Source organism: Coregonus lavaretus (genome assembly GCF_964263955.1).
Source record: "Coregonus lavaretus genome assembly, chromosome: 29".
NCBI classification, from domain to species: Eukaryota; Metazoa; Chordata; class Actinopteri; order Salmoniformes; family Salmonidae; genus Coregonus; species Coregonus lavaretus.
The window spans coordinates 16,919,176-16,943,582 of record NC_140016.1 but is presented as its reverse complement, the minus strand read 5'-3'; the positions used below and the strand labels follow the sequence as shown (position 1 = coordinate 16,943,582).

Sequence of the window (24,407 nt, the reverse complement as noted above, 5' to 3'; positions counted from 1 at the left end):
TCCTTGCAGTAAACTAAGAGGAGGGTGTTCATCATTTAGTTATGTATAAGCAGTAATTTTGTCGTAGCAAGTTGACTTTGAAAAGGTAAAAGAGGAGACATGACTTCCAGGATCCAGTCAAGGTAAAAGTTGTAATGCAGAGCTTTGGTGTTGAAATGGTCATGTGAAAATGCAAAAGGCCTGATGGTAAAAAGGCAAGTAGCTAAAAAAGCCAAGGCCAATAGTATGGTGGTAGAACATGACTTTAAAAGGCATGGCTCAAAGGTCTCAACATTATATAGTCATTCTGAAATACCTATACATGCATCATTGCAGATGTTGGTCCAGATGAACCTGAGACAACTTTCAATTGAACAATGAGAACAGTGAGGCATCTGCTACTTTGGGTACAGAGTGAAATTCAGCAGTCTAGCAAGTTCAAGATTGGATTGTCAGTTCCTCAGGCCTAGAATTCTGTTCTGACATCTGATACATAGATAAATGGAAAACACTTGTAGACCTTTACTTTAGAACGTTTTAAGTTATGTATAAGCAATTAAGCAGGCTAATCATATTATGATTCTAATCCAAAATATATGAGGATGTGGTCGTCGTCGATCTTGTTCGTCGTCAGGTATCTGGCTGGCCCCCTATATGTCTAAACCCCTATTTGCATTGGGGAAACCAGGTTATTGTGTGACTGTGTGTGCTGCCATCATTAAGGTTATGTTATAGTGGTAGAGAGTCTAAAGTAACTTTACAGAACTTCAACCACATGATGTGCACACTCAAGGGGAAGTAAGTTGGTTTTCTAGTCATTACACTGTATGGGTGAATGTATGGGTGAGTGTATGGGTGAATGTATGGGTGAATGTATGGAGGGATACAACAAAGCAAGTTGAAATGTGTATAATAACATGTTTACTACACATTCAAATATATAAATATAATTGTAATAATTGGGATGTTATTGTGAGGTGAGAGCAATGTACAAAATAAAATGCATTTCAAAACGTCTCTCTGGTCTCTGCATTATGTCTTGAATCAAGACAGACAAATCTATGCACGGGGGAGGAGTCAGGACTTTCACTTTTAGAATTTCCATCCCAGCATGATCACTTCCGTTATTTTTTTGTCTGCTCATTAATTGGTGCGGTGCTTGACCGCTTGTCACTGCACTTCATTTTCGTGCCCGTCCAAAAGTCATGGACAAGGCGGCCGGTGTCTGTTTGTTCACCAAAATCGGTTCAAACACAGCGCAGCTGCGACAGTGAGTGGACTTTCTTGAGGCAGAGCAGGTACATCGTCATCATAGGTGAGGAAAAATCCTGATAAATTATAACCGCATCTTAATAATAATAATAATAATAATAATAATAATAATCTTGTCATGTTTCTGTAATAACCACTATGATCTATACATACCCATACACAAAAATGTATGCACGCATGACTGTAAGTCGCTTTGGATAAAAGCGTCTGCTAAATGGCATATTATTATTATTATTACATGTTTTTTTATTGCGTTCGGTGGATAGGTTGTAGCCTATGTGTAATGCTATTTTAATAGCCTACAGCAATAGTAGCCTACCTTAATATCAAGGATAATGATATATTTGTATTATAAGTATGCCTATAATATTCATGGGATATCAATATAAATATATTTAAGGCGCATGTATCCGATCGAATAAATGTAACTCCATTATTCTACCTGCCTTTCACGTTGTCTTTTAGTGATTGGAAGTTGACTCTATTTACTGACTCTGATCTTTTCGACTCGTTCAGTCAAAAGAACGAATATTTCGACTCATTTCGTTCATTTGAGTCAGTAGGCCTAATGCCCAGAGCACGCAGGACCCCCTATCGGCGAACGATTATCTAAAAACTCGAAAGAATCATGATTCTACAAGCCATCTCGTTCACAATAGGGGGCTTATTGGAGCTGTCATATGTGACAGAAACGTATAAAACTGTGATTCAAACAATGTACATTTGTTATTGCTAGGCATACAAATAAGATTATTTATTGATACCTTTGAAACAAGGTCTAGATGCGGCCGCAACCGGACTAGATTGTGAACGACTCTTGGCAGAATGGGAGGGGACCCGACATAATACAAAAATAAATCAAACAACCATCCCACTCCTTCAGTCACAGTTCAATCTTGACACATTACCAAATCATTTACATGTGTCACACTGAATGGGTTTGGGCACGAAGGCTGGCCAATATCGGGCAGGTACTGCAGGATTTTGTTCCGACTGATATAGTTAAGTTGGTCAGGTGTGGTGCACAACTCTGGGCCGGTATTGATGCATCGAGCGGTTCGGGTTTTTACTTTACCTTCTATAACAGTATTTAAATGTTTGGTTTGTTAAAATGTGATATGCTGTGTGTAACATCCATTTTTATAGTTTACTTCGCTACTTGAGTAATCTCTACGCTCTCTCCATGCCGCTTTCCACACAGACCTAGCATAGCCCCTAGTTCCTCGACCACTAGACACTTGCGTTCAGTCTGCATGGTCAATGCAGCACATGCAACAATGTTGATGGCAAGGATGCTGTTTTCACTTTGCTTTTGAATATAAATCCACTAGCGTTCTATAATGACACTATTAGTTTGTGTTTCTTACATCTGCAAACAGCTAATTTCTCTTTTCTTAGCAAATTGGGACTAAATCTTATTAGCCACTAATCGCTAGTTAGCTGGCTGACTAGCTAGCTAGCTAGCTAATAGATGTACGGAGTCAAAGCAAACATAATTAGCTATACAGCCTGATAATACCAGTGATGGTGTAGACCTAAATCTGCATGTTGTTCGTGCAACAGTATCTTCTAAATCAAAGAGGAATATGCGAAGCATGAATATGTTAGCTATATGAAGTAGCTAAGAGAAACCATTCAATGTAGCCAAAGATGATAGGGTCCCCTAGGAAACACTTATCAACACTAGTTCCTACCCTGGCATGTTACAATAACTCCTCCCTGGCATTTCAAACAACACTGTATTCAAAGTGCCCACTATTATATTCTAACTATGTCATTTGAATAATCATTCTATTTAAATGATTCCATATCGTGCAGCCCTACATGGCAGTGTGGAAATGTAGAAATTGATGAAAATGCTGAAAATTCTTTTTTGTTGAATTGAACAGTATAAAACAATCGGAATGGAGAAAGACCTTATGAAATCACTTAGAATGTATATATTGCCACCCTAGGGCCAAGCACTACTTAAAAAGCAAATGTATAACTTGTATTATTCAAAAACATAAAATACCATATATTACGCCCAGTCCAACCTGACCAACTGAGCTAATTGATCAGTTCAGTGATTGCCTAAATTAAACACATCTGCATGGTCTTCCAGGTCAGTTAAATCAAAAACATGAAGTGCCTGCGGCACTCCAGGACCAGGGTTGATTACACCTGCTATAGGCAATCGTTCACGAACTGCAGCAGCCACACAAACGATTCGTTCTCGAGTGCTGAGCAGAGGCAGGCTGTGTATGTTTTGGTTCTACAAAGCTGTGTCCATCAATAACATTCAATAATCAATTGATTGCATGCATTATTTTTAACACCATGCAATCATTTATTAGTTATTTTCCTTCTTTATGCTGCCTGCAGCATGATCTATTTTTCTGCGCGCACATGATGGACTGTTGGTTGTCGGAGCACGTCTCTGAACCGGAGGATCCTGCTTTGAATTAATTGCGGCCAGCAGGTCAAACGAACGACTAAAATGAAAGAGTCACTCTGAAAAACGAATAATGACTCGAGTCAGTAAAAAGAGTCGTTCAAAAAGAACGAATCGTTCGAACTCCACATCACTATTGTATTTGTGCAAGTCACTGTCCAGCTGGCAAGTGCTACTGCTGACGTTGTCAATTTCAGTATAGGATAAAGTTATGCAGACTTTAACGATCATGACAATCGCATGTTTCTCATGTTCTGCAAATACTTTACCTCCCATTACTGTTTCCTCTCTATTCCTTACCTTTTACACAGCAGCCTGCTATGGTAGGCTATATACAGTGAGCTCCATAATTCATTGGACAGTGACCATTTTGTTGTTATTTTGGTTCTGTACTCTAGCACTTTGAGTTTGAAAGGATACAATGACAATGAGGGTGAAGTGCAGACTGTCAGCTTTAATTTGAGGGTATTTTCATACATATCGGATGAACCGTTTAGAAATTATAGAAGCTTTTGTACATGGTCCCCCCCATTTTCAGGCATTAAAAAACATTGGACAGTTTAACATAATGTAGAATAAAGTAATCATTGTTAATATTTGGTCGCATATTCTTTGCATGCAATGACTGCTTGAAGTCTGCGATGCATCGGCATCACCAGACGCTGGGTATCTTCCCTGGTGATGCTCTGCCAGGCCTGTACTGCAGCCATCTTCAGTTCCTGCTTGTTTCGGGGACTTATTGCCTTCAGTCTCCTCTTCAGCATGTAAAATGCATGTTCAATTGGATTCAGATCCGGTGATTGACTCAGCCAGTCAAGGATTTTCCACTTTTTGGCCATCAAAAACCCCTTCGTTGCTCTAGCAGTATGTTTATGGTCATTGTCTTGTTGCATGATAAAGTGCTGTCCAATGAGTTTGGAGGCATTTGGTTTTATCTGAGCAGATAAAATATTTCTGTAGACTTCAGAATTAATTGTTCTACTTCTGTCTGCAGTCACATCATCGATGAAGACAAGTGAGCCTGTTCCACTGGCAGCCATACAGGCCCAAGCCATAACACCCCCTCCACCATGTTTCACGGATGAGGTGGTATGCATTGGGTCATGGGCATTTCTCTTTTTTTCTCCACACTTTCCTCTTTCCATCACTCTGGTACATGTTAATCTTTGTCTCATCTGTCCACAATACTTTTTTCCAGAACTCTTGGGGCTCTTTTAGGCGCTTTTTAGCAAACTGTAATCTCGCCTTTCTGTTCTTCAGGCTTATCAGTGGTTTGCATCTTGTAGTGTACCCTCTGTAGTCCTGCTGGTGTAGTCTTCTACGTATGGTAGATCTACACCTGCATCCAGGAGAGTGTTTTTGATCTGTTGGGCTGTTGTCAGGGGGGTTTTCTTCTCCATAGAGAGTATTCTCCGGTCATCCACTACAGTGGTCTTCCTCGGTCTACCGGGTCTTTTGACATAATTGAGTTCACCGGTTGTTTTTTTCTTGTTAATGATGAACCAAACTGTTGACTTGGGCATGGCCAGGGTTTTTGCAATGTTCCTGATTGATTGATTTTCATTTCTGAGCCTTATGACGGCCAGCTTCATTTGCATCGACACTGCTGTCTTCCTCATGTTGTCACACCCCAACAACAACCTCCAAAGGCAATAGCAAAGTCTAGAATCAATACTATTCATCAACAGCTCTCCTGCATTCACTAACGACACAAATGAATACACCTGCCTAACGACACACATCTGTGAAGCCAATTTAACAAATACTTGTAGTACCTTAAAATGGGGGGACCATGTACAAAAGGTGCTGTCATTTCTAAACGGTTCATCCGATATGTATGAAAATACCCTCAAATTAAACCTGACAGTCTGCACTTCCCCCTCATTGTCATTGTATCCTTTCAAACTCAAAGTGCTAGAGTACAGAACCAAAATAACAAAACAATGGTCACTGTCCAATGAATTATGGAGCTCACTGTATGTGTTTTCCGTGGGGTCTCCACCGATTCAGCGAATTCACCTCATAGAATCTTGGGAATGGGGTTAAAATAGTAGCATTTGTTACTGATCTGTTGATAACATTGGTGGTAGATCACGGAGAGCTTAGGCCACCAAGTACCAGGATAATTCCTATAGGGGTGCATGTTGTGCAAACAGCATTGGTCTGTTGCAACTTGCAATAAGAAAACAAAGTCCATTGCAATATACACTACCGTTCAAAAGTTTGGGGTCACTTAGACATTTCCTTGTTTTCCATGAAAATATACATGAAATTAGTTTGAATAGGAAATATACACTGCTCAAAAAAATTAAGGGAACACTTAAACAACACAATGTAACTCCAAGTCAATCACGCTTCTGTGAAATCAAACTGTCCACTTAGGAAGCAACACTGATTGACAATACATTTCACATGCTGTTGTGCAAATGGAATAGACAACAGGTGGAAATTATAGGCAATTAGCAAGACACCCCCAATAAAGGACTGGTTTGCAGGTGGTGACCACAGACCACTTCTCAGTTCCTATGCTTCCTGGCTGATGTTTTGGTCACTTTTGAATGCTGGCGGTGCTTTCACTCTAGTGGTAGCATGAGACGGAGTCTACAACCCACACAAGTGGCTCAGGTAGTGCAGCTCATCCAGGATGGCACATCAATGCGAGCTGTGGCAAGAAGGTTTACTGTGTCTGTCAGCGTAGTGTCCAGAGCATGGATGCGCTACCAGGAGACAGGCCAGTACATCAGGAGACATGGAGGAGGCCGTAGGAGGGCAACAACCAAGCAGCAGGACTGCTACCTCCGCCTTTGTGCAAGGAGGAGCAGGACGAGAACTGCCAGAGCCCTTCAAAATGACCTCCAGCAGGCCACAAATGTGCATGTGTCTGCTCAAACGGTCAGAAACAGACTCCATGAGGGTGGTATGAGGGCCCGACGTCCACAGGTGTTGGTTGTGCTTACAGCCCAACACTGTGCAGGACGTTTGGCATTTGCCAGAGAACACCAAGATTGGCAAATTCGCCACTGGCGCCCTGTGCACTTCACAGATGAAAGCAGGTTCACACTGAGCACGTGACAGACGTGACAGAGTCTGGAGACGCCGTGGAGAATGTTCTGCTGCCTGCAACATCCTCCAGCATGACCGGTTTGGCGGTGGGTCAGTCATGGTGTGGGGTGGCATTTCTTTGGGGGGCCGCACAGCCCTCCATGTGCTCGCCAGAGGTAGCCTGACTGCCATTAGGTACCGAGATGAGATCCTCAGACCCCTTGTGAGACCATATGCTGGTGCGGTTGGCCCTGGGTTCCTCCTAATGCAAGACCTCATGTGGCTGGAGTGTGTCAGCAGTTCCTGCAAGAGGAAGGCATTGATGCTATGGACTGGCCCGCCCGTTCCCCAGACCTGAATCCAATTGAGCACATCTGGGACATCATGTCTCGCTCCATCCACCAACGCCACGTTGCACCACAGACTGTCCAGGAGTTGGCGGATGCTTTAGTCCAGGTCTGGGAGGAGATCCCTCAGGAGACCATCCGCCACCTCATCAGGAGCATGCCCAGGCGTTGTAGGGAGGTCATACTGGCCTCCCTGCCTGTGCCATTAAACCCCTACAACTCATCCAGAACGCCGCAGCCCGTCTGGTGTTCAACCTTCCCAAGTTCTCTCACGTCACCCCCCTCCTCCGCACACTCCACTGGCTTCCAGTTGAAGCTCGCATCCGTTACAAGACCATGGTGCTTGCCTATGGAGCAGTGAGGGGAACGGCACCTCTGTACCTTCGGGCTCTGATCAGTCCCTACACCCAAACGAGGGCATTGCGTTCATCCACCTCTGGCCTGCTGGCTCCCCTTCCTCTGCGGAAGCATAGTTCCCGCTCAGCCCAGTCAAAACTGTTCGCTGCTCTGGCACCCCAATGGTGGAACAAGCTCCCTCACGACGCCAGGACAGCGGAGTCACTCACCACCTTCCGGAGACATTTGAAACCCCACCTCTTTAAGGAATACCTGGGATAGGATAAAGTATACAGAAAATACAGAAAATACAGAAAAAATACAGAAAATCACATTGTAGGACTTTTAATGAATTTATTTGCAAATTATGGTGGAAAATAAGTATTTGGTCACCTACAAATAAGCAAGATTTCTGGCTCTCACAGACCTGTAACTTCTTCTTTAAGAGGCTCCTCTGTCCTCCACTCGTTACCTATATTAATGGCACCTGTTTGAACTTGTTATCAGTATAAAAGACACCTGTCCACAACCTCAAACAGTCACACTCCAAACTCCACTATGGCCAAGACCAAAGAGCTGTTAAAGGACACCAGAAACAAAATTGTAGATCTGCACCAGGATGGGAAGACTGAATCTGCAATAGGTAAGCAGCTTGGTTTGAAGAAATCAACTGTGGGAGCAATTATTAGGAAATGGAAGACATACAAGACCACTGATAATCTCCCTCGATCTGGGGCTCCACGCAAGATCTCACCCCGTGGGGTCAAAATGATCACAAGAACGGCGAGCAAAAATCCCAGAACCACACGGGGGGACCTAGTGAATGACCTGCAGTGAGCTGGGACCAAAGTAACAAAGCCTACCATCAGTAACACACTACGTCGCCAGGGACTAAAATCCTGCAGTGCCAGACGTGTCCCCCTGCTTAAGCCAGTACATGTCCAGGCCCGTCTGAAGTTTGCTAGAGTGCATTTGGATGATCCAGAAGAGGATTGGGAGAATGTCATATGGTCAGATTAAACAAAAATAGAACTTTTTGGTAAAAACTCAACTCGTCGTGTTTGGAGGACAAAGAATGCTGAGTTGCATCCAAATAACACCATACCTACTGTGAAGCATGGGGGTGGAAACATCATGCTTTGGGGCTGTTTTTCTGCAAAGGGACCAGGACGACTGATCCGTGTAAAGGAAAGAATGAATGGGGCCATGTATCGTGAGATTTTGAGTGAAAACCTCCTTCCATCAGCAAGGGCATTGAAGATGAAACGTGGCTGGGTCTTTCAGCATGACAATGATCCCAAACACACCGCCCGGGCAACGAAGGAGTGGCTTCGTAAGAAGCATTTCAAGGTCCTGGAGTGGCCTAGCCAGTCTCCAGATCTCAACCCCATAGAAAATCTTTGGAGGGAGTTGAAAGTCTGTGTTGCCCAGCGACAGCCCCAAAACATCACTGCTCTAGAGGAGATCTGCATGGAGGAATGGGCCAAAATACCAGCAACAGTGTGTGAAAACCTTGTGAAGACTTACAGAAAACGTTTGACCTGTGTCATTGCCAACAAAGGGTATATAACAAAGTATTGAGAAACTTTTGTTATTGACCAAATACTAATTTTCCACCATAATTTGCAAATAAAATTGTAAAAAATCCTACAATGTGATTTTCTGGAAAAAAAAATCTCATTTTGTCTGTCATAGTTGACGTGTAACTATTATGAAAATTACAGGCCTCTCTCATCTTTTTAAGTGGGAGAACTTGCACAATTGGTGGCTGACTAAAAACTTTTTTTCCCCACTGTATGTAAAGAAAAAAGTATTTAATAAGATTATTTCATTTATTCAGATCTAGGATGTGTTATTTTAGTGTTCCCTTTATTTTTTTGAGCAGTGTAGCAAAATGCATAGGAAATGTAGTCATTGACAAGGTTAGAAATAATGATTTTTAATTGAAAAAAAAATAATTGTGTCCTTCAAACTTTGCTTTCGTCAGAGAATCCTCCATTTGCAGCAATAACAGCCTTGCAGACCTTTGGCATTCTAGTTGTCAATTTGTTGAGGTAATCTGAAGAGATTTCACCCCATGCTTCCTGAAGCACCTCCCACAAGTTGGATTGGCTTGATGGGCACTTCTTACGTACCATACGGTCAAGCTGCTCCCACAACAGCTCAATAGGGTTGAGATCCGGTGACTGTGCTGGCCACGCCATTATAGACAGAATACCAGCTGACTGCTTCTTCCCTAAATAGTTATTGCATAGTTTGTTGTAGGAGGAAATTGGCACCAATCAAGCGCCGTCCACAGGGTATGGCATGGCGTTGCAAAATGGAGTGATAGCCTTCCTTCTTTAACATCCCTTTTACCTTGTACAAATTTCCCACTTTACCACCACCAAAGCACCCCCAGACCATCACATTTCCTCCACCATGCTTGACAGATGGCATCAAGCACTCCTCCAGCATCTTTTCATTTGGTCTGCGTCTCACAAATGTGATCCGAACACCTCAAACTTCGATTCGTCTGTCCATAACACTTTTTTCCAATCTTCCTCTGTCCAGTGTCTGTGTTCTTTTGCCCATCTTCATCTTTTATTTTTATTGGCCAGTCTGAGATATGGCTTTTTCTTTGCAACTCTGCCTAGAAGGTCAGCATCCCGGAGTCGCCTCTTCACTGTTGACGTTGAGACTGGTGTTTTGCAGGTACTATTTAATGAAGCTGCCAGTTGAGGACCTAGACACTAATGTATTTGTCCTCTTGCTCAGTTGTGCACCAGGGCTTCCCACTCCTCTTTCTATTCTGGTTAGAGCCAGTTTGCGCTGTTCTGTGAAGGGAGTAGTACACAGCGTTGTACGAGATCTTCAGTTTCTTGGCAATTTCTTGCATGGAATAGCCTTCATTTCTCAGAACAAGAATAGACTGAAGAAAGTTCTTTGTTTCTGGCCATTTTGAGCCTGTAATCGAACCCACAATTGCTGATGCTCCAGATACTCAACTAGTCTCAAGAAGGCCAGTTGTATTGCTTCTTTAATCAGCACAACAGTTTTCAGCTGTGCTAACATAATTGCAAAAGGGTTTTCTAATGATCAATTAGCCTTTTAAAATGATAAACTTGGATTAGCAAACACAACGTGCCATTGGAACACAGGACTGATGGTTGCTGATAATGGGCCTCTGTACGCCTATGTAGATATTCCATTAAAAATCAGCCATTTCCAGCTACAATAGCCATTTACAACATTAACAATGTCTACACTGTATTTCTGATCAATTTGATGTTATTTTAATGGACAAAAAAGTTGCTTTTCTTTCGAAAACAAGGACATTTCTAAGTGACCCCAAACTTTTAAACGGTAGTGTAGGTACTTGCCTAATCTTCTCTCATAAAAGCCTACAACTGTAAATTGAAACATTGCTTCACCTTCACCATCTGGTGTGGACACAGTAACATGGTAGTGTGACGTGTGTGACTTCTTGTCTTCCCGCGACATGACTCTCTGACGTAGTGACCTTTTGTAACCAGACTCGGGTCTATTTGGGGGTCGGAACCCCTCCCAGGACAGTGTGCTCTTCCCAAAACAAACATAAAACCCAACCTTTATTAGTGTGTTGAACCTCAGTGATTCACACATCACATTGTATTGTATAACATTATTAGTAAAGCATTTTTTGTTGTTGTATCAGGACCCGTATCCACAAAGAGTAGGAGTGCAGATCTAGGATCAGGTCCCCACCTGTCCTTTTATTTTAATTCATTATAATCTAATAGGTAATACTGATCATAGATCAGCACTCCTACTCTGAGATGCTTTGTGGATACGGGCCCAGGCCTCTGGATCTCTGCCCCGTGATTAATTCATGTTGGGTTTTATGCTGACCTCTGCAGGTTAGGAAGCCTGTCAAGATCTCCACAGTCACCTTCATTCTCATAGATAACCTAGTCCTCCATAGCCCACTGCAGAATGGGATCCAGACAGGGTGATATACCAGGTAATGCATGATGAACATCCTCCTTCATTGATCACATGTGATATATATCATCAAAGATAAAAGCAAATGTAATTGATGACTAGTAACGTTTCTATGATTCCCAACACCATAAGAGAGTCAATGTGATGGGGTGCTTCTTCATTTGACACACAAATGGTCCACTAGCAATCAAATAAATAAGGTCAGGTTATTAAATGCTGCTCTAATGTTTCTCTTGCCGTTCTCTCCAATTCCAGCGCTGGAGTCTGGTGTATCGGGGGGATTCTTTGGGGGGTTCTCGTCCCCTATTGGTATGTCCAGACGAGCCTTTAGCTATGACGAGGCCCTGGACGCTCCCATGCACTCCCCTCCCCCTGACATGTGTGTCAACAACCCATGGAATGACCCTCTCATCCCACAGAGGAAGTTCAAGAGGATTGCTGAGGTACAGAACCTATATACAGTGGGGAAAAAAAGTATTTAGTCAGCCACCAATTGTGCAAGTTCTCCCACTTAAAAAGATGAGAGAGGCCTGTAATTTGCATCATACGTACACGTCAACTATGACAGACAAATTGAGAATTTGTTTTCCAGAAAATCACATTTTAGGATTTTTAATGAATTTATTTGCAAATTATGGTGGAAAATAAGTATTTGGTCACCTACAAACAAGCAAGATTTCTGGCTCTCACAGACCTGTAACTTCTTCTTTAAGAGGCTCCTCTGTCCTCCACTCGTTACCTGTATAAATGGCACCTGTTTGAACTTGTTATCAGTATAAAAGACACCTGTCCACAACCTCAAACAGTCACACTCCAAACTCCACTATGGCCAAGACCAAAGAGCTGTCAAAGGACACCAGAAACAAAATTGTAGACCTGCACCAGGCTGGGAAGACTGAATCTGCAATAGGTAAGCAGCTTGGTTTGAAGAAATCAACTGTGGGAGCAATTATTAGGAAATGGAAGACATACAAGACCACTGATAATCTCCCTCGATCTGGGGCTCCACGCAAGATCTCACCCCGTGGGGTCAAAGTGATCACAAGAACGGTGAGCAAAAATCCCAGAACCACATGGGGGGACCTGGTGAATGACCTGCAGAGAGCTGGGACCAAAGTAACAAAGCCTACCATCAGTAACACACTACGCCGCCAGGGACTAAAATCCTGCAGTGCCAGACGTGTCCCCCTGCTTAAGCCAGTACATGTCCAGGCCCGTCTGAAGTTTGCTAGAGTGCATTTGGATGATCCAGAAGAGGATTGGGAGAATGTCATATGGTCAGATGAAACCAAAATAGAACTTTTTGGTAAAAACTCAACTCGTCGTGTTTGGAGGACAAAGAATGCTGAGTTGCATCCAAAGAACACCATACCTACTGTGAAGCATGGGGGTGGAAACATCATGATTTGGGGCTGTTTTTCTGCAAAGGGACCAGGACGACTGATCCGTGTAAAGGAAAGAATGAATGGGGCCATGTATCGTGAGATTTTGAGTGAAAACCTCCTTCCATCATCAAGGGCATTGAAGGTGAAACGTGGCTGGGTCTTTCAGCATGACAATGATCCCAAACACACGGCCCGGGCAACGAAGGAGTGGCTTCGTAAGAAGCATTTCAAGGTCCTGGAGTGGCCTAGCCAGTCTCCAGATCTCAACCCCATAGAAAATCTTTGGAGGGAGTTGAAAGTCCGTGTTGCCCAGCGACAGCCCCAAAACATCACTGCTCTAGAGGAGATCTGCATGGAGGAATGGGCCAAAATACCAGCAACAGTGTGTGAAAACCTTGTGAAGACTTACAGAAAACGTTTGACCTGTGTCATTGCCAACAAATGGTATATAACAAAGAATTGAGAAACTTTTGTTATTGACCAAATACTTATTTTCCACCATAATTTGCAAATAAATTCATTAAAAATCCTACAATGTGATTTTCTGGATTTATTTTTCTCATTTTGTCTGTCATAGTTGACGTGTACCTATGATGAAAATTACAGGCCTCTCTCATCTTTTTAAGTGGGAGAACTTGCACAATTGGTGGCTGACTAAATACTTTTTTTCCCCACTGTATCTCCTAATTAGGCCTGTTTGAGATAAGAAATACCGTATCTATCCTGTTACTACATACAGTATAGAAGTTTATAAGTTGTGTAATAGTACGTTTTGTGTAACGGCAACTGTAACGCTCAATGTCCAACCCGGCCAAGGTTATCGTCTGCTAAATGACGTAAATGTAAATGTTATCACTATAGACTGTAGAGTTTAATCAACCGTCGCTGGGAGAATGACCCCCCACAATGCACGTAGCATGGTGTTAATATTCAACCTATTGACCTGTTGTGTCCAGGAGGACGAGAGTGGGACTGGGAAGACACTGACCTTCTCTGCCGCACCGGTCAAGCCCCCTGTCCCTGTGGTCAAGGCCAAAGCCTCCTCTCTCATGAACACACTCATGATCAGTAAGTGGGAAAACAAACAAACTCACATTGTCAACTTTACAATGTATCTACACATCTAACATGCTAACACAGTGAGACACCTGTCAACTTTATGATGTATCTACACATCCAACATGCTAACACAGTGAGACACCTGTCAACTTTATGATGTATCTACACATCCAACATGCTAACACAGTGAGACACCTGTCAACTTTATGATGTATCTACACATCCAACATGCTAACACAGTGAGACACCTGTCAACTTTATGATGTATCTACACATCCAACATGCTAACACAGTGAGACACCTGTCAACTTTACAATGTATCTACACATCCAACATGCTTACACAGTGAGACACCTGTCAACTTTACAATGTATCTACACATCTAACATGTTAACACAGTGAGACAACCCAAATCCTGATGCACTCTTATCATACTATATGGAATACTGTAGAAATGTCAGAATAGGGGGAGGGGGGGTCCGTTTTTTTGTTGTTGTCCCCACCCCCATAAAAGTTGCCCATCCCTGCTCTACATGATAGAGATGACATAGATAGATATATTCCACAATGGGATCAGATGGATTACATAATATCATTGCATTCAATGATGCTGTGCTTGACTAGTACACCACACCAGACTTGTATGTCCTACTACTGACTGTGAACCCATCCCTGGTCCTTCAGAGCAGACCCAGGAGAGCCTCCAGAGGTTTGAGCTCCAGGCAGGGCTGACAGAAGCTGGCTACACCCCCCACAAGGGCCTCTCTGTTGAGGACACACAATTCCACCGCCTGGCTGAGGGGCCGATGCCTGTGAGTATGACAGGGACTGGAGGGTTGCGGGGGGGGGGGGGGGATGCATAAGTTAATGTCAGTGCAGCCTCATGCTATCTGACATACCATTTTGTATTCACTGATGACAATTGTATTTAAAGTTTAGCAAAAGGTGGTATAAGATATGTAAGTCAGGTACTAAAGCAAGAAAATGATCAGAAGTTTTGTAAATGTATTTCATAATTCTGTTCTGCTATAGATACGTTTCAACGCAGAACCAAAAATTGCTTGTACGCGATTGAGAAAAACTAATGTTTGTAAATAGTTGGTGTAATTCCAGTCCTTTGATCAGTGCAGACTCTGAGTCATGCTACCTGACATACCATAGGTGGATGGGAGCAGGACATAGTGTTATATAAGAGCAATCAATCTTGAAGAACTAGAAACATGCATAGCTATTGCTGTCTTCATCCAGAGTGTGCTTGGATCTTTTTTTTTTTAACACGTGTATCTTATAAATCTTGAATGCAACCCTCATGTGTGTCTGCCTGCCAGTGCAGTTGTTGTCTCTGTGGTGTATGATTAGGCATGGGCAAACACCCCACCCCCTCAGCGGCCAATGAGACTGGCCAAACATGTTGTACACAAGTGTCAATGGTTTGGATTCCATATACCCATTTCCAGGCTGCGTCATTAAAGGGGCTTGTTTACGTTGAAGTGAATACGACAACATCCAATTTCAGATGCAGATGGTTATCATCTACAACATTGCAGATGTCATCAGAGGATTGATTACTTAGCAAGCCAAGGTAAAATATCACAAATAGCGCTAGATAAAGCCAAAAGAATAATATACTTGTTGAGCTTAGCTATAGCCACCAGTCTGGTGTGTTTTCATAGTCATCACTCACTCACTGTTAACTTTGATGCGAGGATGGGTGCGCATCGCTCGAACATGCCATTTGTTTGTAAACAAAAGATGTCTCTATAGAGCCAACCGATTGCATGCTATTCTTGAATATGCACATACTGTATGTTACATATAAGCTTAGCTTCCCCTATTGCATGCAGCACCTATGCATATATACAGTACATACTGAACTTGTACACATGTACATTAATAGAATACATTGCTTTAGAATGTGACCTACCGCTGGCATGTAAATATCTGACTGGATAGAATCTCCAAGAGTGGCCAAGGGCATATTGCGTCATGACTGCAAGGTGTCCCAATATCTTTTCCAACTGTCCATTATCTGGTTTTAATGCCCATTCTAGAATGCCCTTCTAGCCTATCAGAAACAAGTATTCAACAATGCTGTGGTATAATTAAGAAATAAGGCCCGAGGGGGTATGGTATTTGGCCAATATACTATGGCTAAGGGCTGTTCTTATGCACAACGCCGTCGTATATTGGTCATATACCAGAAATGCCTGAGGTGCCGTATTGCTATTATAAACCAGTTACCAATGTAATTAGTTTTGTCATACCCGTGGTATACAGTCTGATATACCACGGCTGATATACCATGGCTTTCAGCCAATCAGCATCCAGGAGCCAAACTACCCAGTTTATATTGACATGTAAAGTCATCCAACCAATCTGAATACAAAAACATTAAAATAAATGTATCTAAAGTAGCAAGTAGTAGCATAACCAACCCTGTTACATATATGAATTCAATCAATATCAACTCATGTTATGTAGTCATTTTAGTACTATATTCATAATCTATATTCAGTTATTTTATAGGTGAATGGTATCCACATATATGGGTGAATAATTTTCATCAACACATATAATGGCTCGACAATAGCTTTTAAACATTTTACCCTTAGTGTAAAACAAACAGCACTAATAAAGTTGATAAATGCTACTGGATATAGAAATTGGCACCCTCAATAAAGCAGGCCTATTTCCTTGTGTGATGGATTTGTTTTTAGATCATCTGATTTGTTGCCAGGTTCTCGATTCGATTTCGGGGTTCTATGTTCTTTTGACACTAGTAGTAAAACCGTAGCTAATGCCGTCTGTTCCACTGAGGTATAATAAGAATACGTCTGTTCTAGAGTTTAGTTTTCTGTGCTTTACATACACCCTTAAAATGACACGAGCGCCCATATTTTCCTGAAACAGCCAATCAGACTCTAACAAAGGGGATTCTTTTTCGGGTTGTAGCTAACTACACATCATTGTACCGCCGTCTCCGTGCTTTATTTGTCAATTAACCCTGAAGAAAAAATACGAATAATGGATAAAATGACAGAGTGGATCGTACTGGAAAGTCAAAGGAATCTTCTCATGAAAAGGTATTTAATCAGATCTATGTATTTGTTTCATTGACAATATCCTGCTGTATGTCGAGGCCTGTAACGTTCGCTAAGTTAACCTAACAGGAGTAAAAGAAACCGAGGCCTACCGTAAGTGAACATTACCTAACGTTAGCAGCAACAAAAAAGCTGAAACTAACGTTAACGTAATTTAACATACAATGAATAGCCATATAGCTGACTAGGTAATAATTATTAACTGCTGGCTAACGTTATACCGGCAACAGAAACAGGGACACTTTGTGCTAGCGAACTAACGTTAGCTAACAAGCTACTGTAGCTTACTAGCTAACTGGCTAGAGCCAGTTTCTGCCAGTCTGACCGCTCGACTCCGGTCTAATATCAAGGCAATATATACTTTTTTTGTAGCTAACGTTAGTTGTTAGTTTCAACAGCGCGTACAACCAGATGTAACCCCCTAATCAATGAGTGATTTATTGCCACTTGTCAAAACAACAGGGTTTTTGGTGCTTGGAGTTTACATTTTAGTCATTTAGCAGACACTCTTAACCAGAGCGACTTACAGTTAGTGAGTGCATCCATTTTCATACTGGCCCCCCGTGGGAAACGAACCCACAACCCTGGCGTTGCAAGCGCCATGCTCTACCAACTGAGCTACACGGTACTTGTAAAAAAATATATATATATACACACACACACACACACACACACACACACACACACACACACACACACACACACACACACACACACACACACACACACACACACACACACACACACACACACACACACACACACACATACATACAACGTTAATGTGATTACTTTTGCTGCACATGTATGTGTACACCAAACATTAGGAACACCTTCCTAATATTTAGTTTATAAGAACAGCCTCAATTCGTCGGGGCATGGACAAGGTGTCTAAAGCATTCCACAGGGATGCCGGCCCATGTTGACTCCAATGATCCAACGGTTGTCAAGTTGGCTGTGTGACCTTTGTGTGGTGGAAACTGTTAAGCGTGATAAACCCTGCAGCGGTTCAGTTCTCGACACATCAGTGCGCCTGGCACCTATTACCATACCACGTTCAAAGGCACTTAAATATTTTGTCTTGCCCATTCACCATCTGAATGGCACACATACACAATCCATGTCTCAAGACTTAAAAATCCTTCTATAACCTGTCTCCTCCCCTCCATCTACACTGATTGAAGTGGATTTAACAAGTGACATCAATAAGGGATCATAGCTTTCACCTGGATTCACCTGGTCAGTCTGTCATGGAGTGTTCTTAATGTTTTGTATACTCAGTGTAGATGGTACATTTTATGTTTTCAATATATCACAAACTGTTTCTACATATTGGTTTTTGATTTGGACACTTTAAAGCTGTGTTTTCACATTAGGCTATTTATCAAAATGTCTTGTCAACAGGAAGCAGCGACATTTTCACCTTAAGTTTTAGGAATATAAATTGAACTTTCAACATTAATTTCCAATGGTATTGTACTTAATCATGTAAAAACAGTGGAATGAGTCCAAAAACGTGCTGCGTTTGATTTTTGATGATATATCAGAAATCACCAAATCTAGATTGCCCTGCCTACTTAAAAGGTGTGCTCTATCAATGTTATATGGTCAGGGATTTACCCCCCCTCCCGGGTCTTTGACTGGTACATTGGTGTGACATAAAAATGTGGTCCCTGACCAACCGGCTGGAGCTGTGGTCGACACCAGATTTGGATTTGATGGGCAGGGTTCCAAAGAGGTTATGTTTCGGTCAGGTGCTGAAACCCTAGAGGAAACCCATAGATAGAATGTTAGGAGCAGAGCAAACCAAGAGGGGACAGACAGTGCATCAGCCACATTGGAATGATGAGCAGTACAGTGAGCAGAACTCAAGAGCAAGGATTGCAACTGGGAGAACAGACAGAGAAAATGCAGGAGCATAGTACACACAGAGGTATGGGATATTCATCCCAATATTCCCAGAAGGAATGGAGGATGATGAACATTGAGAATATCATTCCAGAGATGGTAGTAACCAAAATCCACAGACTCAAAACGGTAAGATTGGAGCTTTTTCACTAGCCTATGGCATGGCATGGTTCTATGGGAAACTCTCCCTAGATTGCCTAGTCTTCTGAGACTTCTGTGAATATTGCTACCTAGCTGGGGAACCATATTGGCAGGGTTACCCTGCTATGGATAATATGGGGAATAGGGATGTTTGGTGACAGGTCTTGACGGTGGTTTGGTTTCTTTCTGGGTGGGTGGGTGGGTGCAGGACAGGTGGTTTGCCTCTCTTGTTTGGCCTAGGAAGAACACTCCCTGGCTTGATGCGTTTGAGTTATACATACACTACACTTACATAATTAAAATACTTGACATGCAGCGAGCATCTAATTCTGGACAGATGGGAATGGGATCCCTGCATAGAGAGGGGTATTCAAAGGCCATTCGTCTGGGTGCCGGTCCAGTGGACTTTGTGTAGCCGGTTGGCCCGCCAGAGAATCTTCTGTTCACTGCCCCCTGAGTGGCTATCTCTCTGAGGTCAAGGGCGGTCAACGGTTTCCAATAACCCTTAGTTTGACGCAGAAACAAACAGGGGAGGGGGAACTGGCCAAACTGGCCTTTGGTTTGTGTGTTTGTGGTCAGCCATCATTTGACTCGCCTCAATGTCACAGTCCTGCTCTGGGTCTTGTCATGTGTGTTGTTGTCTGTAAATGTCTCGCAGAACACACACCTCTCGCTCCCTCATGGGCTGCAGACAGGGAGCTACTGAACAACATCTCTAAGCTGCATCTTTCTACCTCTTTGTCTCTGCAGAAGCTGAGAATGCCAAGTGGGGATTTCAAGGAGGACAGGCTTTCGACATCAGCTCAATCCACCCCTTGTGGCACCCCTTCCGGGACCCCCTCCGTTACCCCCAGCGTCAGTCCCCACTCCTCACCGATACTCAACCGCAGGTATGTAGTAGAATAGAACTTATCCACTTTCAGAATAAGCAATAGCTGCAAAGATTAACTTCAGATGGCACTTTTGAGTACAACTGTTCCATGTCTCTAATATTGTTAATATGTGTGGGTGCACAGGAGCTGGTTCAACAGGCTGAGTCCGGCACCGTTTCTCGCCACACCGGAGCTCGGCAGTCCTAACTTCGGCCCAGAAATGGGAGGCAACGAGGGAGGAGGAGCCGGAGGGGAGAGGTGGAGCTTCTTTGGAACTTCTCGCCCAGTAGTACAGAAGTCCTCTACTGACCCCGGTTCAGAAACCAACACAGGTGAGAAATCAGTCCCTCAGGAGTCTCTATTATTATGACTGTTGGCTGAGCTGTCATTGTGGACTGTGTTCTCAAGAGAGAATGTGTGAATAGATCAACTTTTTTTTTTTTTTTTTTTTACCTTTATTTAACTAGGCAAGTCAGTTAAGAACAAATTCTTATTTACAATGACGGCCTACTATAGTCCTTGTCAAGTCTAAATACCTTTTTGTCAGTTGAGGAACATCCTTGTCTCCTCTGCTCTCCCTCAGGCTTCACACTACAGTCATACTTTGGCGTGCCGAAGTCCAACACCATGGAGGGCATCAAGACCCAGGTCAACCTCATGGTGGACGACCCTGCCAAGTTCAACCCCCCCAAGATCGAGATCAGCGGCATCGAGGGCAAGAGACCCCCCCAGACTCGCCCACACAAACTCAAACCCCGGGACATGAACGTCCTGACGCCATCGGGATTCTGATACCCCCTGGAGCCCTCTCCCCTGAATCCTACCAACCCTCGCCCCTTGTCGGCCTACCCTCACCCCTGTTGGCCTACCCTCGCCCCCTGTCGACCAGTAGCTGGTCTACTACACTCCTGTCTCCTCAGCCTCTATGGAAGCCCTGAGACAGAGAAGATGGAGGTCAAGCTACCGAACTATTCCCTAAACCTTACTGTTCTACCTGACCCTATTCCTGCTGCTAGTGACCCTACTATAGACCTCTCCCTCTTTAGTGCCAACCCCCCTTGGTCCAATTAAAGCACCAAAACAGAGCATTTCCACCTATCTCGCCTTAAGAGGGTCCCAGTTTCTTGGTGCTTTGGCATATGATGCCCTGTTGTCATTGTCGTCCTCTTGTCAGTGATGTCATGAGATTGAAATGGTGGTTATGATGTCTCATGAGTCAATGAACCAGTACCTGGGCTTGAGGAGACCATGCATATGACGAGATCTTCTCTAACGCCTAGGATCCTTCAAGTCAAAGTCCCATTAACCAGCTCTGCAAACGTTATGTCAAAATACGTTCGGTACTCACCGCAATATGGCGTTTCGCAGAGCAACTATCGTCATTACTGCCGTTACGCACGGTATTTACTTCCAAAAAAGGTCTGTATTGCTGCAGGATCAGCCGACCTGTGCGTGGCAGTAATGAGTCATTTTATTGGAGGTGCCGAAGGTGGATTTGGTGCATGCGCACTTGGTCAAAAATGAGATTTTTTTTTTTCCTAATAGTTGCTCTGAGAAACTCCATATTTTGGTGAGTACCGAACTCATTTTTACATAACGCTTGCAGAGCTGGTTAGTGGGATTTTGACTTGAAAGATCCTGGGCATCAGAGGAGATCTCGTCATATTAATCGTCTTCTTAAGCCCAGGTACTGGTTCAATCAGTCCCCTGCTCTGACAAAAACCGGCATGGTTCCTTATATTAACTCCCTCTCGCTAAAAGCACTGTACAGCCCCCAGCCAATGCCATTTCACTCAACTAGACTCAATCACCTCTGTTGACAGTCTTATGCTTTGGTAGTTTGATAGTTTTGCATAGTTTTCTTTTTTTGTTGCAATGAGACGTTGTGCCTAAGCTTGCTTCTGGCATCTGCCACATCAGTTGATCTTATTTTTTTTTCAAGAGTCTTGGATGAGAGAGTAGCTACTGCTAACCTGGAATAAAAAAAAAATGTATATATATATACATACATACATACATGCATACATACATACATACATACATACATACATACATACATACATACATACATACATACATACATACATACATACATACATACATACATACATACATACACCACCAGTCAAAAGTTTCGACACACCTATCCATTCAAGGGTTTTTCTTTATTTTTACTATTTTTTACATAGTAGAATAATAGTGAAGACATCAAAACTATGAAATAACACATGGAATCATGTAGTAACCAAAAAAGTGTTGAACAAATCAAAGTATATTTTATATTTTAGAATCTTAAAATAGCCACCCTTTGCCTTGATGACAGCTTTGCACACTCTTGGCATTCTCTCAACCAGCTTCACCTGGAATGCTTTTCAAACAGTCTTGAAGGAGTTCCCACATATGCTGACCACTTGTTGGCTGCTTTTCCTTCACTCTGCGGTCCGAGTCATCCCAAACCATTTCAATTGGGTTGAGGTCGGGGGATTGTGGAGGCCAGTTCATCTGATGCATCACTCTCCTTCTTGGTAAAATAGCCCTTACACAGCCTGGAGGTGTGTTGGGTCATTGTCCTGTTGAAAAACAAATGATAGTCCCACTAAGCCCAAACCAGATGGGATGGTGTATCGCTGTAGAATGCTGTGGTAGCCATGCTGGTTAAGTGTGCCTTTGAATTCTAAATAAATCACAGACAGTGTCACCAGCAAAGCACCCCCACACAATAACACCTCCTCCTCCATGCTTTACGGTGGGAAATACACATGCAGAGATCATCCGTTCACCCACACCGCGTCTCACAAAGACACAGCGGTTGGAACCCAAAATCTCAATTTGGACTCCAGACCAAAGGACACATTTCCACTTGTCCAATGTCCATTGCTGGTGTTTCTTGGCCCAAGCAGGTCTTGTCTTATTATTGGTGTCCTTTAGTAGTGGTTTCTTTGCAGTAATTTGACCATGAAGGCCTGATTCACACAGTCCCCTCTGAACAGTTGATGTTGAGATGTGTCTGTTACTTGAACTCTGGGAAGCATTTATTTGGGCTGCAATTTCTGAGGCTGGTAACTCAAATGAACGTATCCTCTTCAGCAGAGTTAACTCTGGGTCTTCCAATCCTGTCGCGGTCCTCATGAGAGCCAGTTTCATCATAGCGCTTGATGGTTTTTGCGACTGCACTTGAAGAAACTTTCAAAGTTCTTAATTTTCCGTATTGACTGACCTTCATGTCTTAAAGTAATGATGAACTGTCGTTTCTCTTTGCTTATTTGAGCTGTTCTATGCCATAATATGGACTCGGTCTTTTACCAAATAGGGCTATCTTCTGTATACCCCCCCCCCCCCCCCCCTACCTTGTCACAACACAACTGATTGGCTCAAACACATTAAGAAGGAAAGAAATTCCACAAATTAACGTTTTAAGAAGGCACACCTGTTAATTGAAATGCATTCCAGGTGACTACGTCGTGAAGCTGGTTAAGAGAATGACAAGAGTGTGCAAAGCTGTCATCAAGGCAAAGGGTGGCTATTTGAAGATTCAAAAATATAAAATATACTTTATTTGTTCAACACTTTTTGGTTACTACATGATTCCATATGTGTTATTTCATAGTTTTGATGTCTTCACTATTATTCTACAATGTAGACAATAGTAAAAATAAAGAAAAACCCTTGAATGAGTAGGTGTGCCCAAACTTTTGACTGGTACTAATATATATATATATATATATATATATATATATATAGATATCTCCAGATATTATGTTATTAATGTTAAATGGTGTGTTATGATGATATTTCCATATACCAGTCTGTAATGCTTTAAGAATATATTTGAATGCCTATGCATTTGTGGTCATTTGAAATGTTTTTTATATGAACTATTTTATAATCAATACTGTTTTTGCAAGATGTTTATGAATTTCATTAATTCGTTGCACAAGGGATATAGCTTTTCCCACTGAATTCAGCTGTAAATAAACTCAATACTAACTAAATTACTCCCAATGTTTCTGGTCTGAATGTTATTTATTTTATAGGTTAACTCTAAAGGGCAGGGCAGACTCCCCCATATAAAAGGCACTTTGTGTTTTATGAAACAGCTTCAGTCGATTTAAATATTTAAATTGTGTTTTGGAGTGGGGTAACTAACTAGTGTATTTTATGTTGCACGATTGTCTAACATCCCACAGTCTTAACATCCTCCATTAGGAAGCGCTGTTGGGTTAAAACTAAAAGTTGTGAAACTTTTGCTGATTTGACGATTGCATCTCATGGACGCTAGATGGCACAAGACGCTCAGAGTGAAATGAAGAGTAGTACAAAGATATTCAGTGTCTTCATATGTATTCACAGCCCCTGCGTCAATACTTTGTAGAAGCACCTTTGGCAGCGATTAATTACAACTGAGTCTTTCTGGGTAAGTGTCTAATAGCTTTCCCCACCTGGATTGTGCAATGTTTGGCCATTATTATGTTCAAAGTTCTTCAAGCTCTGTGAAACTGGTTTTTAATAATTGCCAGACAACCATTTTCAGGTCTTGCCATAGATTTTCAAATAGATTTAAGCCAAAA

General features: G+C 42.5%; 1 protein-coding gene across 3 annotated transcripts; it reads left to right on the top strand.

Moving 5' to 3' along the window:
* The first annotated feature begins 1,135 nt into the window (after nucleotides 1-1,135).
* On the top strand, nucleotides 1,136-23,834 carry LOC311104722 (putative monooxygenase p33MONOX). Of its 3 annotated transcripts, none has more exons than XM_084146612.1 (9): nucleotides 1,136-1,294; nucleotides 4,680-4,771; nucleotides 11,289-11,392; nucleotides 11,629-11,816; nucleotides 13,715-13,826; nucleotides 14,502-14,629; nucleotides 19,718-19,857; nucleotides 19,984-20,171; nucleotides 20,423-23,834. In XM_084146612.1, exons 3-9 carry the CDS (start codon nucleotides 11,365-11,367, stop codon nucleotides 20,629-20,631), a joined length of 993 nt encoding a protein of 330 aa, XP_084002738.1. In that variant the 5' UTR covers nucleotides 1,136-1,294; nucleotides 4,680-4,771; nucleotides 11,289-11,364; the 3' UTR covers nucleotides 20,632-23,834. The 3 variants fall into 3 exon arrangements, with proteins under 3 accessions (XP_084002738.1, XP_084002737.1, XP_084002736.1); XM_084146611.1 differs by having other exon boundaries at nucleotides 4,680-4,774; XM_084146610.1 differs by lacking the exon at nucleotides 4,680-4,771.
* Nucleotides 23,835-24,407: the final 573 nt, after the last annotated feature.

Coding starts and splice junctions, on each gene's coding strand:
- LOC311104722 (XM_084146610.1), top strand. CDS start 11,365: ATGGGATCCAGACAGGGTGATATACCAG. Junction 11,817..13,714: donor AGTTCAAGAGGATTGCTGAG/GTACAGAACCTA, acceptor TGTTGTGTCCAG/GAGGACGAGAGTGGGACTGG. Junction 13,827..14,501: donor CATGAACACACTCATGATCA/GTAAGTGGGAAA, acceptor CTGGTCCTTCAG/AGCAGACCCAGGAGAGCCTC.